At 31.6% G+C, this 16,625-nt stretch overlaps 2 protein-coding genes across 2 annotated transcripts; one reads left to right on the top strand and one right to left on the bottom strand.

Moving 5' to 3' along the window:
* Positions 1-27: 27 nt before the first annotated feature.
* LOC123672195 (glucose-fructose oxidoreductase domain-containing protein 2) lies at positions 28-2,598 on the top strand. The gene is made up of 3 exons (XM_045606209.1): positions 28-704; positions 775-1,083; positions 1,536-2,598. Exons 1-3 carry the CDS (start codon positions 182-184, stop codon positions 1,868-1,870), a joined length of 1,167 nt encoding a protein of 388 aa, XP_045462165.1. The 5' UTR covers positions 28-181; the 3' UTR covers positions 1,871-2,598.
* Positions 2,599-3,366: 768 nt separating this feature from the next.
* On the bottom strand, positions 3,367-13,096 carry LOC123672196 (transcription factor 21). The gene is made up of 3 exons (XM_045606210.1): positions 12,935-13,096; positions 9,939-10,242; positions 3,367-4,061 (listed from the first exon to the last, which is right to left on the bottom strand). The coding sequence occupies exons 2-3, from the start codon at positions 10,233-10,235 to the stop codon at positions 3,900-3,902; spliced, it is 459 nt and encodes a 152-aa protein (XP_045462166.1). The 5' UTR covers positions 10,236-10,242; positions 12,935-13,096; the 3' UTR covers positions 3,367-3,899.
* Between the last annotated feature and the right edge of the window lie 3,529 nt (positions 13,097-16,625).

Raw genomic sequence — 16,625 nt, forward strand, 5'->3', positions numbered from 1 at the left:
ATCTTCGAATGTCAAATATTAGTAACCTTAAAAATTTAAATTCAAAATAAATATTTGTTACCTTATGCTCTAAGATATTTATTCTCAAGATTGTAACTATATCTAATCTATTCATGAATAATTTACGCAGCATTCAGCCTTGAAGATTTTATAAGGGTAATCATCTGATTATCTTGCTATAATGCTACCAGGAATAGGAGTGTTTGGTACAGGCCCAGTTGTTAAAGTACTTGTACCAATTCTTCAAGAGAATGGATTCAAAATAGAAGCAATTTGGAGCCACATAATTCAAGAAGCTCAAGAGGCAGCTAAGGAGTTACAGATACCGTTTTACACTGATAAGATTGATGATGTACTACTTCGCAAAGATGTGGATCTTATATTTGTGCTTTGTGCGCCTAATCTGCATACCCAAATATCTGTCAAGGCACTCGGAATAGGAAAACATATTGTATGTGATAAACCAGCTGGACTGAATCAAGCTGATGCTTTAAAAATGGTGAAAGCAGGACAATATTATCCTTCTTTGATCTCACTCATAAACCATTCCTTTCGATTCTTACCTGCATTTACTCATATGAGGAAAGCTATAATTGAAAATTATTTAGGTAGTCCTATCACACTAATCGATGTTAAGATACAATGCAGTTCTTTATTCAATGAAAATGATTCTTTCAATTGGAAGTGTGATGATGTTATGGGAGGTGAGTATATGTTTGAAATAAATTAGTAGCAACAAATTCTGTTATTTTTTCCTCATAATTACTTTCATAGGAGGAGCACTGAACCTTATCGGCAGCCATGTAGTTGACTTAGTTACTTTCTTAACAAATCAAAAGGCTTTAAGGGTGCATGGTATAGTAAGGACCTTCATGAAGACTACTGATACAATAAAAGGCATTAGAAATATATCAGCTCCAGATTTTTGTTGTTTCCAAATGGAACTCTCCAATAATATCCTTGTCACAGCAACCATTAACAGTCATATAGCTGGCAGTTCTTTTCATCAGGAAGTTTTAATATGTAGCAGTTCTGGTCATTTATTAGTGAGGGGTGGGGATCTATCTGGTAGAAAAAGTAAGGGTAAGTTCAACATTATCTTGAAATATTATTCACATAAAATTTGAAATAATAGATTTTATTTTATTTATCCTCAGGCCAAAGTTATATTTCTTAACCATTTGATAAGGCAATCATCCCATTTTAAATTCTATTCTCCAATATGCTGAGAGTTGAGACTTATTTGGTCTGAATAGTATTTCTAGATCCTTCAAAAAGTTTTTTCTTTCAATTCATTTCTTCTGAGTGGTCGACACTACTTTCAGATTGTCCTAATAGTCACAATCAATATACACAAAATTTGAATAAGAATTGATGATACACATACAATTCCAAAATTTCATCATATAGTTTCCAATATTGGGGAAAACCAGTAAAGAACATTTTGAAGGTCAATATGAAGTTACAATCATTGATGAATATTAAAAGCCCTTTATAAAATTATAACATAACTACTTTTAATTCTCATTTTGCAGGCAATGAAGAAGTTCTTTATCTTGATGTTGAAGATTTGAATTGTTCAGTACCGAACTTAAATCTACCAAAACCATTTATAAAGGGTATATGCAAGATGGTGTCAGCTCTTCGTGAAGCATTCCTCCCAGTGAAAGAAAAAGCTGGTTGGATCAAAGAACCAGTATCTTCAGCAGCTAATTTTGAAGATGGACTTTATGTTCAAGCTGTCTTGAGTGCAATAAGGCAATCTTCTAAGAATCGAGAATGGGTTAAAGTTAACATTATAACAGAACAACCAGATGCTAACGCTTTACTCAGTGCAGCTGTTAGAAGAACAGCTATATCGATGAATTAGTTTTAAGTTTCAAATGTTGTTGATTCTATGTATGTCTGTTAATTTGAGTATTTGGATTCAATAATCAGTTTCACAATATTATTTCAGATTATCATTCATTTTTGTGAGAAAAATTTAAAGGAGTAGATTCTGTGATATGTTTTGATTTTACAGTGATCTGTTTCACTGCTTTATTTATATTTTTTAGATATTTTAACTGCTAGGGTCCTTAGAGTACTGCTATATTCATTAACTTTAGAAATTGTAATAGAGTAGTATCAGTACTCTGTTATTATCAGCTGCTGAGGGATTATATGTAACAACAAAAAATAAAGCATACAAATTGCCCATTGGATTTGAACTAGATGTCAGTAGTCGTGGCCAATCAGAATCATATTCCAGCCATATGCAGCAAGAAAAGTCTCCCTAGCAGCTGTTCTGTGAATCAGCTGATATTGCTCTATTGTAACATTGTTATTTTTATATTATGTTCATGAGGTTGAAAATGTTTTGATGAATGCAATTCAGAGTGGTAATTAATTCTGATCAAAGGTAATGACAGGAAATTCAACCATGAAAAAATATTGAAATCAAAAATTTTTTATTTAATTTTATTTTATATTCATATTTTTAATTATGTGATGTATTTCATCTTTTGGGTTGTACTTGAATTTTTTAATTTAAATATTTATTTTTCTATTCAGCAGCTATTAATGTTGCATTATATTTTCATTAAAAATAAATTACAATAGTTTTTTTAATTACAATCATATATAAATAAACCCTTTAATACACTACCTATACCTTTTTCGCGACTATTTCTGATACTTGAAAAAGGCATATTTTGAGGCTTGAGTCAAACATGAAGTTCAATCGAATTTGACATCTCAAATTAGGAAGTACTGTGCCTGTTACAGTTATCAGTAATGCTTTTTGCAATTCCAATTCATATTGGTTGCTTGTAGATATAATTGTATTTATAGATGATGTGAGATAATAATCCCTCAAAAGTTTATCAACAAAACATAAAAGCAACCTCGTATTATTGATGGATATGGATAGTCTAAAGTTCTGTCGGTTTTTAGTTAGAGAAATGGAATGCCCAATGGAATCAGGGCAGTACCTAGGGCGTGGCAAAAGTGGCACTTGCCAAATGAAATACTTGATGCTAAGAAAAATAAAGACCTTACGGCACTTTCCAATACCAGCGATAACTATATTGAAAAAACAGAACAATATACCAGAAACAAAATGAGAAATGTTAAAATTTCTGAAATTTAATTATTTGTAGAATATATTTTATTGTAGGTATATGAAATGAAAATGAAAAAAAAAAAATATATATATATATATATACATTTTAAAACATATTTTTAATTCATTAAAACATTGAAATTTAGATGAGTTTAGCATTAAAATGAAATCAAGAATAAAAAGTGACAATAAAAGTTGAGAATTAAAACTGGTGAATATTTCACCTAGGTAGGTATAGGAAAGGTAACAGAAAATAATGAAGCATTTAGCAAATTAATTCTTTGTTCATTTTATTCGTTATGAATAAATGAAATAATCAAATAAATTCAATGCTCACAAATAGAAGAAAAAACATGCAACAATTATTTCAAACATATAAAAAGGAAAATAAAGACTAATCATTATAAATATTATAATTCATAAATAAATAAATACTTTACAATATTCCTCTCGTCTGAACTGACCTACCTACTCACATAAAATCATTAATCATTCCTATCCTATGGAGTATCTTCAGAATGTGACGAAAGTTGAAAATCTTTAGGTAGATATACATTATCATGTAACCTAATAACTTAATCCACAAATAAATATTAGCCAAAGATAAATTCGGGTCGAAGCAATAAATAGGGATGATTATAAATTACTTTTCCCGATATCTCCTCCCTCTTTTACGAGGGCTTAACAATTTGTTCAAACTCTAGTCCAATCATTCAAATATTATAAATAGTCCCACATTTTGCGGTTGGTTTTAAATCTCTAGAGGTGCAGAAAGGGATCTTCGAAGAGGCATAAATTAGTAGTAATAGGATACATCCTTATCCTCGATGACAGCGTTCGGTGGTTGGATGGAAGGTACCATATCGCTCCAGGAAGAAGGAAAGAAGTCAGCAGCCGCTTTGGCCTCACTTCCGTCTGAATTAAAACTTTCGTGCTTTACGAAACTGAACGGCCATGTCTGTAATGGAAGTGTGATAAGTAAGAGGACATATGTTCTGTATAAATGTAGAAAAAATAAATATATACATATATTCTAGATAGTAGAGGTGCCAATAAAAATATTGTATTAAAAGCAAAAGGTAATATCCGTATAATTCTATAACATAGATCTATATTCAAGAGCGTAGATCTTTATTTTTCTTGAGGGGTAATCGAAAAAAAAATTTTTGACGACATTGTTTACTCATATCTATAATGTGAAAAAAAGAAGTTTGCTAACGAAGTTTGAAGCAAATTACTCGAAATAATTTTTTTATTACCAATTCGATTGTTCTCATCTCATCCTGGGTGTTCTTGAATTGGAGTTACGAAGGAAAATGAGAGATTCCTTGGATAATTTTAAAAATAAAATGGCCCATAAAAAAATATGAGCCTGCAAACGCTTTGTTTTCGAGTTACAGGGTGTTTCTTGTAGTCCTACTTTTTTGTGATGCTTAACGAGTTTTTCGAATCTTTATTAATCTTTGCTACCAGAGTTGGTGAATAAGTACCAAAACTTATAATTAATTTAATTATCACAGCTACCTAACTGGATCTCTATAATAATTTGTATATTTCTGAGAATTACACTATAGACAGTTGTTTGTTTTTTTTTCGAAATCGATTGCAGATACTACAAAACTATAACAAACCAAAAAAGTGCTGTGCTGAACCAGAGTTTCTCTTTAAATTTTTCCACGAAGCGTTTGCGGACTCATGTACCCCACTTTTTTTCTTGAAATGATCCGAGAAATCTGTCTTTTCCATTTGCACCTCCAATTTAGGAACAATTTTTCCGCATCCCCGCATTTGAGTTCTTCGTCTTTGCGAGATTCCTAAATTTTATATTTTGATTATCTTGGGGAGGGGGTAAGTACCCCATGTACCCCCTCATTTCTACGCCCTTGTCTATATTATGATGAAGTAGTATGCAAACCATGTACATGATGTACATACCTAATGGTTCAAATTTGTTATCTTATGATGGGATTTCCGGAACTATAGCCTCTAGACAAAAATGGAGACATTTTTTACGAGAAACAAAGGAATACTGAAAATCGCTTTTCGATATTTCCTTTCAATTCATATTCGATATATGAACGAAAATTGGAACTTTACATTTTCATCAAAACATCATTATTTCTTGATGCTATCGCTGTGAAACACAAACATTTTGGGTCAAATTCTGACTTAAGGTTCCGTAAATAACACCGTTCGAAAATTTGTTATCCTTTTAATTTTCCGAATAATAAAAAATTCAAGAAGATTATCGGAAAAAATCAGGAAAGTGCTATTATACTTTGATATAACGTATTTGGATGCAGAAGAACATTTTTAAAGCCTCATGTAAAATGTTCAAAATTGTAAGTAACTGGAACCTGGAACACACTGTATATAATTGACCAAATGATACAACACTAAAGAACAATGCTTTTAATAGAATCTCATATTAATTGCTGCTCAAAACTTGATTACTAATAGTGATAATTAAATTATCCAGGATAACGTTTTGTATGGTGTAACAATGGATAACAAATGAGAGTTTTCATGGGCCTCCAATAAAAAATATTTTGCCTACTGAACTTTTTGTTTGGAATGATTTAGAATGTAACATATCAAAAATTCAGCCAATTTGACAGCAATAGAACCTTATTATCATTGAAACGAAATTATAAAGTGTTCTGTAACTACTGATTTTTTTTTATTAATTCATGAATGTAGGGACACACCGATTTCAGCTACTTTATTATACACTGTGGTCCAACGAAAACTTAACACCTCGATTTTCCAGCTTTAAAATGCAAATAAGGAAAATCGCCGAGACCCTTCAATTTCTGATTTGAGGGGGAACAATATTTCCGTTCTTCGCGTCCCCGTAACCTCAACCCCCTGACGGGGGTAAGTACAACACCTTGATTTTGAATAGGGATGAGGGTTGTTGCTATACCTAACTTTGAAGATCTTATTGAGTACTAACTGATCCTGAAATTTCGTTACAAAATTTCCATCGATAACGAAATTGTTGAAGTATAATAAACAGATCTTTTCTAGATTAAAATAATAAGAAGTACGAACTCGTTTTTGCGACTGATTTATTCAATCAATATAACTCAACTCTCTTTTATTTTCACAAACTACTATCTTTCAAAAAACTAATCAACCAAGTTCTATGCTGACATACGAATATTCAATGCTCCAAAACTTCAGGCTTCAATACCTTCCCTCATTGAATCATTGTTGTCAATCCCATTGCATTTTTTAACATTTGTAGTCTGGGTTTGAACAAAGGTTTCGTCATAATATCTGCAAGCTGGTATTCTGAAGACACCTTCTTCACTTCAATTATATTGTCAAGCACCAGTTCACGCACAAAGAAATGTCGAATATGTATGTGCTTTGTACGACGGTGATATTCTGGGTTCTGCGTTAACTTGATTGCAGCTTCGTTATCAAGCATCAATGTTGGCAAAGATCTCACATCGATCATTTCTTCAAATAGACGCTTGAGCCAAACAATTTCTTTAGCGGCTTCACTAGCAGCAACTATTTCTGCTTCTGTGGTAGAAATTGCTACTGAAGTTTGTCGCTGGCTATACCAGGATATAGCTCCATCTGCATATATACTTAAGACACCTGTTGTTGATCTACCTGTAGAATTATCGCCACCATGATCTGCGTCACTGTAGATCTTGAGCTGATCTAGGGCACCAGCTTTGTAGGATATTCCGAGCTCGACTGTGCCTTTCAAATACCGGAATATCCTTTTCACTCTTGAACAGTCAGTATTGGAAGGGTTTTCGAGCTTTCTTGAAACTATACTTACTGCAAATGCAATATCTGGTCGTGTACCAGTCATCAGGTACATTAAAGCACCGACTGCTTCTCTATAAGGAAAAGTGCAATTCAATTTCGTTATTCAATCAATATAACTCAACTCTCTTTTATTTTCACAAACTACTATCTTTCAAAAAACTAATCAACCAAGTTCTATGCTGACATACGAATATTCAATGCTCCAAAACTTCAGGCTTCAATAGAAATGACAAGTCGAATAGTGGAAGAGTTCCTACTACTAATAGTTATTTATGCAACAAGTGCAATAAACAATTTTTGCACGAGTTGCATACAACATTTTTTCTACGTTCATGCAAAAAGTAAAAAATGATTTATTGAGGTGCAGCACTAGGTGTAGGAAAATGAAAAGCGCAACTTGAATACTTTATTATTAATATCGATTTGCATTGAAACAGGAACTAATACGTTACGAACAATTTAACTCAAACTTTATTTTTACCCTCAATGTTGAAAGTGAATGAACAATTGGTGCAATTCTCAATATTAATATTTCGTAGTGAAGTACTTTTTGAATCCACTTCTTGATTTGTTACTGCTGTAAACGTACTAGTACTTGGTAACTGTACATCGTTATTTCCTTCAGGCTGAAATATTTGATTGTCATGATGACAGCACGTTGAAGTAGAATGACAGATGAGTGCAATAAAGAACTTCTTTTTCCACTAAATATAGTTCAATAAAGTTTTGCTTTTTGCATGAATGTAGAAAAATACCTTTGAAATGTGTCGGATACGAACAATTAATATTCTCGAGGTAAATTCCATATTGCATATTCACGATTTTCGCTGTTATTTCATTATCGATGGATATTTTGAAGCGAAATTTTAGGCTCAGATAGTAGTAATAGATACGATCTTCAAAAGAAGTTATCGCAACCTCTCACCCCTATTCAAAATCAAGGGGTTGTGCTTACCCCCGTCAGGGGGTTGAATTTACGAGGACGATAAAAGCGTAAAAGTTGTTCCCTCTCAAATCAGAAATTGACGGGTCCAAGCGATCTTCCACATTTTCTTTTTAAAGTCGGATAATTGAGGTGTTAAGTTTTCGTTGGACCACCCTGATGTATGTATATAGAAATAAAATTGCAATTGAATTTATTGGAACACTATGACCTGATTTTATAGGTGGTTTATGTATTCAAATCGAGAAATTCGTCATTGATTCATCAATTGGAACACACATTCTTAGCATAACAGAAATAATTTGGATTATAGCGACAGGAATCATCCTACAAAGAAAATATTGACCGCGAAACAGCTGGGAACATTTTGTAGTCGACTGATATTTTAGATGTTTATTTAAGCGAAGTGCGTCCGCCTTTGCTTACACGCCATAACACTGGCATCCTCTAAAATTATCCCTCATTAGAAATTTAAGTATCTTTTGTCTTTCCGATGTACACAAAAAGTCGGCGATATAATGACGTATAGGAAGTAAACGAATAGAAAAGGACAACCATTTTTATTTGCATGACTCGGTCCTTACTTGATTGAAGTTCATTTTAAATTGGATTAAGATCATTTTAAATTCCCACGACTTTTCAATAAATTTGCAACAATTGTTTCTCTGCTCTCTGGCTTCATCGAGTTATAATAAAAAAAAAGCACCGAAGTGATGTCAGGAGCTTTTAACCACTCGTTCATTTATGCTTCAATTGCGCTCTTGGACACCACTGAACTTTATATATGTATCAAATGAATTTATATATGTATTTACCTATAAGTGAGAATCATTATGATGTCATTGTTATCGAATTCGGGATTACCTACTTATGTAGATGAGACAACATACTCAACTCTTTTCACTGAAACATCAGGTTTTTCGATATTATGCTTGAATTTATTTTGGTTCTGACAACCCTATATCCACACAAAATTGTGCACGAAGCTTGAAATTGTTATTTTTATTCATTTACGCAAATCCTTACTTTCTCCTTGATCGGATATGTGGTCTCGAAAAATTGAGTATTTCTTTTCGAATATTCTTCTTGTTTCTCTTTGTTCTGGCATGTACCGAATTTTTTTCCTGTCGGATAGGCTCATGAGTAGTATTCATTTTTTGTCTAGACATGTTGTGCCTAAAATGACTTATTTTCAAAATGCTCCGCATTTCATGTCTTGTACTGGGGCTGGCAGAATACTTTTCACGCATATAATTTCAAAGGGATAATATTACTTATCTCTATTTAATATATACTTGATATCTACTAATAATATGAATTTGAGATAAGCAAAATCAAAGAAATTATTAAAATATTTAAAAACATTCATTCTGACAAAATTAAATGTAAAACACGTGAACAGACTAAAACATAGAAGTTCGAAAGGACTGCATAATGCATATTTTCAGCTGAAAAAGTCAAAATAATATATGATCTTTATTTTAAACCATTATAACCATCACATTTTTCGAAAAATTTCCTACGTCAAAAAGTATCACAGATAAATGATTACAAGTGTGGTATTCCGAAATCAGAATGTCATGGAGCTATGAGTATGATATAAAAATGGGAATTTCCATTTAAAAAAACCAGGTGGTATCGTGTTTCACCACAATAGGATCAGCCTGTAAAGTCAAAAATAATTTGAGCTAATGCGCTGAGTGCTGTCGATTCCGTCAAAATTTGAATTATTCTCCTATAGTCCAAATTTTAAGTATACAAGTATAGGAGTTATCGACCGATCGAGCAGTATTGACTCACCCTGTAAATTTAACAGAAGTTTACGATACCTTTCAATAGATTCAATTCCATTATAGAACTCTTCTAAATCAATTAGTATTTGATAAATGAACAAAACAAACCACGCTCAACAATAATATAGAAACAAAAAATAAAATGTCTCAAAAAATTTTTTTAAGATTAACGACGAGATCTTCAAAAATGTATCTCTACAAGAAACGCAAACAAAGTTAGCAAAACATTCGCATATGACAATAAAACCATAACATGATTCCTATATTTTCATCAGATTATGACTACCTACTAAAATCAAAAACTTACCAATGTCAGAGGATGCTTGTGGAGCATTTCCGAAGAGGTTAGATTCTGATCCATCAAAATAGTTCTTAAATGCGCGATATAACTTGTTGCCAGCCTCAAAGTGTCCAATTTTGATAATTTGGTATCCACTGGTACCCAAGGTAGTGTCGTCTTCAATCTATAAAATGCCTTACTCAACACTCTCATTCTAGCTCTTTCTCTGGCGTTAGCGGCATTCCTTTGAGGATGCAGTCTGGATTCGTCCATTTCGTCGTCTGAGTCTTCCATTTCCGAAGAAGGCCGTTTTTTTCGGGGCATTTTTCATCTGTGGACAATCACGCAATAATTTTTTACTTTCTCGATCTATCAACTCTATTGATCTATTGGCTATATTGATCTATCAGCTAGGTAGATCAGTTGAATTAGGTACTAGTTCTAATTAATCTACATATTTTCAGATACTACCTAGACAATATATTCAATATTGATCAAGCAGAAGCAGAATTTGAAGAGTATGAAGAGGAATGAATGAAAGTTAGAACGATTAAATGGCATATATTTTGAGTTGTATAATAGTTATTTTCTTAACAAGTGCGGAAAGTTGTACTTTCCCGGACTAAACTGCCATTGTTCGATCGACGAGAAGCAAAGTTCAGTCAAGCAGTGTTCAGTGCGGGAAGGATACTTTCCGTAAGATTTAGGAACAACACATTTTCTAGAAGCCTATGAAATTAATTGAAACTTAAAGGATTTGATTAATAAGTCATACGAACATGAATGTCAGACTTAATTCTGCATGTCGTTTGTTACCATAGTTATCTTATCTTTGGTGTTAATTAGCCGTTCGGTGAAAAGAGACTTGACAGGATTCAATTTATTTTTTAATACTTGCTTGAGGAAAAATCCCCTACTTTAGCAGGTTTTTTCTTGCACTAAGAAAATGACTATTTATTATTTTTCTTCGAATACTCTCCATTAATGAAGGTTGGTGACAAGATTGGCACGCTTTAAAAAATTACATTTCGTATCGAGCATGCCGAAGCTCCGTTTATAAACTAGGTAACAGAAATTTTTTGTCGATACCAATACTTAGTTGTAACAGTACGTATCCTCTATAAAATTAATTATACAGTGTGGTTCCAAGTTAGACGTGAACCTTGAAAGAATTGTTGGAATCACTCATTCGCTGTCGATTGAGGCATATTTATTGATAACCGAAAATAAACAGTTTTTTTTTTTAATTTTCACCTTACTTCATTTTTGGTCAATTTTTGCTACGTTGACCAAGTTTGATATGGATTTAGGATTATTTTATCAGAAAAGAATATGATATGTATGAATAAAGCAAAACTATGCTGTATTAGATGTTGAATAAGAATTAGTACGATTTGAAAGTTGGTATATGAAGAAAAGAATAGTAAATTTCTAATAAAAATTTGTCTTCAACTTTCAAAACCCTTAATTTATGTATGACAAAATAATATTCAAAACGAAATTCCTTCTTCATTTCCTAAAAGAGTTTTAGTTAGAATACTGGTACTAGTTTTGTTTCAGCAGATTTTGATTTAAAAGGGGGAAAGAGCAAATAAAAGAAAGTAATGATTAAAAAGTAAAATAACTTATTTCCGCTTTATATATTTATTTTCACAACAATTGTTTCGTCATGATAACATGACTTCGTCAGGTGAGTATGATAGACAATCAAACAAAAGAAAGTAATGAATTAAATATTTTTTCATTGAAATTAAACTCAAAATTTCAGTAGAAAATGTATTCATAAATTATGTTTGAAATGACTTCCACCATTCCTTGAACAAGCAGTTTATTTCTTCAGTTGTTACCTGAAATTTACTCTCAATCTTCTCGCTGCTTCGTTTATTTTAACGGTGTTAGATCCGGACTTCTCGCTGGCCTCGAAAATAATCGGAAATTATAATCAAATTTGGTCAACGTAGAAAAATTGACGAAAAATTTCAAAAATCACAAGAACTCACACAAGGGATGGCTTCAAATGATAACATTCTACTCACTGATCACTAATGTGGCATCAAATTTGAGTCTGTCTATTACAATACTCAGTGATTATATCAAAAATCCTAGTAGAAACTAGAAGTTTCGTAAAAATGGTCGTTCGAAATTTTATTATCGTATAATTTAAAAACTAATAATTTGATGGATACAAAATTTTGCGTTTTAATGTGGAATAATATTTTGAAATGTCATATTGATCACATTACAAGAGCTAGAGAAAATTCAAGAAGAATATTAGAAAAAATTCTAAATATCTCAGCGACAATTGTCGCTCGATCATATTGAGACTTAGCAAGTGTTTGATATGAAATATCAATTTCAAACTTCGTACAGAATTTAGTGTTGAGCGCGTCACTAGCAGAAAAAAAAATTGAAGTAGAATATCGAAAAAATCCAATATTTCATTGGCAATAAATCATATCCCAGCGATTTGAACTTTTGCTTTTAAATGGATAATAATAAGGTCTTCAAGCTTGGTGCAAGCTCGGGAACGATAGAAGATTCAGAAGAAAACTAATTCTTATATTTTCGTAAGAATATATAGATCTAGATTAATTTGTTCAATATGTGAAATATTTAGTCACTCGAATGTCCATATCGAATTTCGGGAAGATCGTTTCAAATGAACTCCTCATCTAGATGAAATAACAGATAAAATGACATTATAATAAATCGCAATCGCTTTTCTGGAATGTTTTCCCTTGATGTTAACTTTCCTTTCTTTATTTTCTATGCGCAAAGACTTTTTAAAGTTGTTTTAGCATTATTATTTATGAAAATTATTACCAACCTTATTACTACATATGTATTTGTTTGTAAAATACTTGAGTATTGCTAATTAGATGGAGAAAATAGATATCAACTATTTACAATGATTCAAGATTAATTATTTTTCTTCAACCTTAGTTTTCCTTTCATAGAATTATTCGTGATTTAATAAATTTGTGAATGAAATTAGGTATTCTCCAAACAATGAAAATACTCACTTGAGTTCGATATAATCTCCTGAAAAAATAGTTTTAACACACTTTTCTAAGCTCCTACAAACCACCCACTAAAATGTTAATTGAACTAATTGACTTTTTGAGAAATATGCGACGGCAGCTTTCTGAAGGCGGTACCAAAGTATTTTGGCTCCTCCCAGTTATTAACAAATGGAACGAGATAGGTCCAAAAAGTCCCAAAATAAAGTGGAACCAGACCAGAGATCAACCAGAAGTTTGTTCAACGTCTTTGGTGCTAATGATTAAGGAGTATTTGGATTCGCTATTATATTCGTTTGGTTTAATTAAACTACTTCATTTGACATTAAGTTTGAAATGAGTTGATTGAGAAAAATGTAGATCAATTTATATACAGGGTGAGTCAAGAATGTGTACCGAGCATTCTGATGATAGTAAATTGAAAAAAATTATAGTTTGATGAATAAACTTATGGCCCAAAATGCATATTAAGGGAGTTATATCCTTCTAAAGTTGATGAAATTAAAAAAATTCTCCGCATAACTTCTAAACGGTGAATGTCGCCAGATTAAAATTTCGAGCTTAAACGTATGTTGTTAATATACATTTTTTCATTACACTTACATTTCTGATATTGTTATAAATGATTTTTTGGAACAACTTGTATGGTTACCGATGAATCTCACGATGAATTAATCGGCTGACATCATGTGACTACAAATACTCAAATATCTCGAAAATGATTCAATTTCTTGTATTTGGATAAGATTTCCTTTTTCATGTCATTTTCTTTGCTCCATCGAATACTTCTATTTTTTTACAAAAACGAATACAACGAAAGAAGTTGTACCAAAAAAAAACATGACTCGCCCTCTAAAAACACCCTTTATAACAATATAAGAAGTGTAATAAAAAATGTATTTTAACAACATTCATTTAAGCACGAAATAAAAATCTGGCAGCATTCACCGTTTAAAAGTTATGCGGAGAATTTTTTTTAATTTTGTTAACTTTGGAAAGATTTATCTCCCTCAATATATGCATTTTAGGCCATAAGTTTATTCTTCAAACTAGACATATTTTTTAATGTATTATCCCCCTGAAAAATCTATTAGGTTCGCATTTATATACTTACCCTGTACCTACCTAATATTCTAAATTAGGATGATCAAATCAAATCGGAACAAGCTGAAATACGAAAAGTATCTCCTTAAAACAAATATGAATGAAATCTTGCAATTACTTTCGATAAAAAGTGTTTTGGTCTATTTATTTCGGTATAAGACTAAAACATTGCAAAAATATAAGCTAAGATCTATTTCTATTGATTCCGTTTTAATGTAAAATACCTAAGTATCTCTAATATAACAAATATAAAAATATCATTATAAAAAATTTCAATGAATATGTTGCGGGATTCAAACTCAGGGTCATTGGTTCAGACATCCTAATACTTAGTGGTAAAAAAATTGCAACTTTTCTGTATAATCGTAATATTGTGAATGTGTGGTTTTTTTTTTTTGATTTTTTGCCTTTAAAGTGCATACTTTCAACAAATTTTATTTACCTAAATAACTCTTATGGTTTCCGAGATGGATGTGGATGACAAAACAAAAGATATTTTTTTATTCAATTTTTAGATTCATACTATGTTAGATGTAACTGTGAATTATTTTCTACAAAAATTTCGATAGCTCAGAATTTTTTTCGTCAGATTTCTACTAACTTTGATTTGCTCATCCCTAAAATTTAGCGATGTAGCTTTTACGCGGAAAAAATATTAAAGTCTTTCTGATCTGATATGGGGCTTATTTCGCCAAAACTACTTTGCAACTTCGCTCTTTGAATTACGTTGGAGGGTGTTAAAGTTTGTTTTTTTTTTTCAAGTTTTTTTCTCATAGCAATGTTCCTTGTCAAGATATTCACCTTAAATTTGGCACAGATATTCCAATTTGAAGTTTTCATCATGTAATATGCAAATTATGATTGCAAATCTATAGGGTGATATTTTTTTTGGATTAACAAGGCCTGCTTCTTTCCTCCAGAACTTTTATTTGCTGAATCACTGATAGTCTAGAAAATGTAGATAGAAACTTTGATTCAGTATTACACTTTTCGGTTTTTTCCTCGGTTTTATCGTATCTACTACCGATTTCGAGAACAAATTTCAAACGATTCTCGGTAAAATCCAAATTATTATAAAGATCTAGTTAGTAAGCTGTGATGAATAATATTTATAGGACTTTTTTACCTACATTTTCCAAGGAATCTCCCATTTTTCTTTATACATACTTCCAATTCAGGAACACCCTGTATACTTACCTAGGTTTAGCTCTCCTCAAACATTCACATTCGAATACTTATTAAATATTATACGTACCTGAACAGATCTCCGAAATATCCTTATAACACAAAAAAAAAATTGAGAACATGAAAATAAATATCTTCATGTCATCCTTACCGGAACCTTCCAGATTGTTTATTTTTTCGAAAGATATCCGTAATAAAATACTTTGTGCCCTTTCCCCAATCATAAACCAACTGGGTGACCAAGATGTTTTGTTTTGGTTGACTCGAATGATTCACACGCATATTTTGTTTGTTTTTCTTACAACTACACAAAGGGTCACAAGACAAATGATTGATCCGTGATAGTAGAGGCCTTATACTTTGTGGGTTCTCAGAATAAATAATCCAAAAAAAGTTTTTTACTTGAATCGAATGAAACCAAATCCTTATTCTGATTAAAATTGCACAAGCGATTTTAAAAGATTACTTTTGGAAATGTTCCCAAGAGGACACATACAATTTTTCAATCAGAAACTTGATTCGATCTATCAAACATCTTCGGGTAATATTCGAAAGAGAATAACTGATGCTCAGATCTGAACAGCGTAAATAAAAATCACTTAAATTTAGACTGTTCCAGGTGTGAGGTTTCACCAATCTGTAAGTAGTCTTTCAGTCAGAACAGAACCCTCAATGACAGTTTCCGCTTCATTTTATTTGCATACATTCTAACGAAGACAGATTCTGCATCGATCCATCTATTAGATAATATCCACTCAGGATATTTCTACATTTATCTCGGTTAGTCCTGAAATGAAGAAAACATAATTGACATGCACTTAATTTCATTGAAGTAAAGCCACATATAATAATAATAATAACGTTTATTTATTTGTAAAGAGAAAAAATACATTTTTATACTATCATAGATTGAATAAACTCAAACTATCGAAAAGTGTTGAACACTTGTTTCGAGATAAGTAAAATAAGACAAAAAAAAAAGAAATACACAAATGAAAGGTAGGCAACATTAAGTAATTGTATATACATCCAAAATCAACAACAATGGAAAAGTCCACGCACACAATGCAAAACGATGACATATAGCAAGCAATATATTTTCGTTGTGAATTCGTTCGACAAAAATAGCGCACAATTTACATTCGAACAGTAATTTTTTTAATATTACTTACATAACGAGTAAATAAGTAAAGTTGTACCATCGAGTAATAAACATAGATAGAGGGTATATACGCAATTTTATCATGTCCCCAACATGGTTAGATTACGTTGTCGGATTGTGATATATTTTCAAATCCACAATTTTACTATATCGTTAAGAATGTATGTTATATTGAATGTAATATATTTATTTGAGTGATTCCCGATTTTATATGCTCATTTGAATATTTGGAATCCGATATTT

The sequence above is a fragment of the Harmonia axyridis genome, chromosome 2, assembly GCF_914767665.1.
Source record: "Harmonia axyridis chromosome 2, icHarAxyr1.1, whole genome shotgun sequence".
NCBI lineage: Eukaryota > Metazoa > Arthropoda > Insecta > Coleoptera > Coccinellidae > Harmonia > Harmonia axyridis.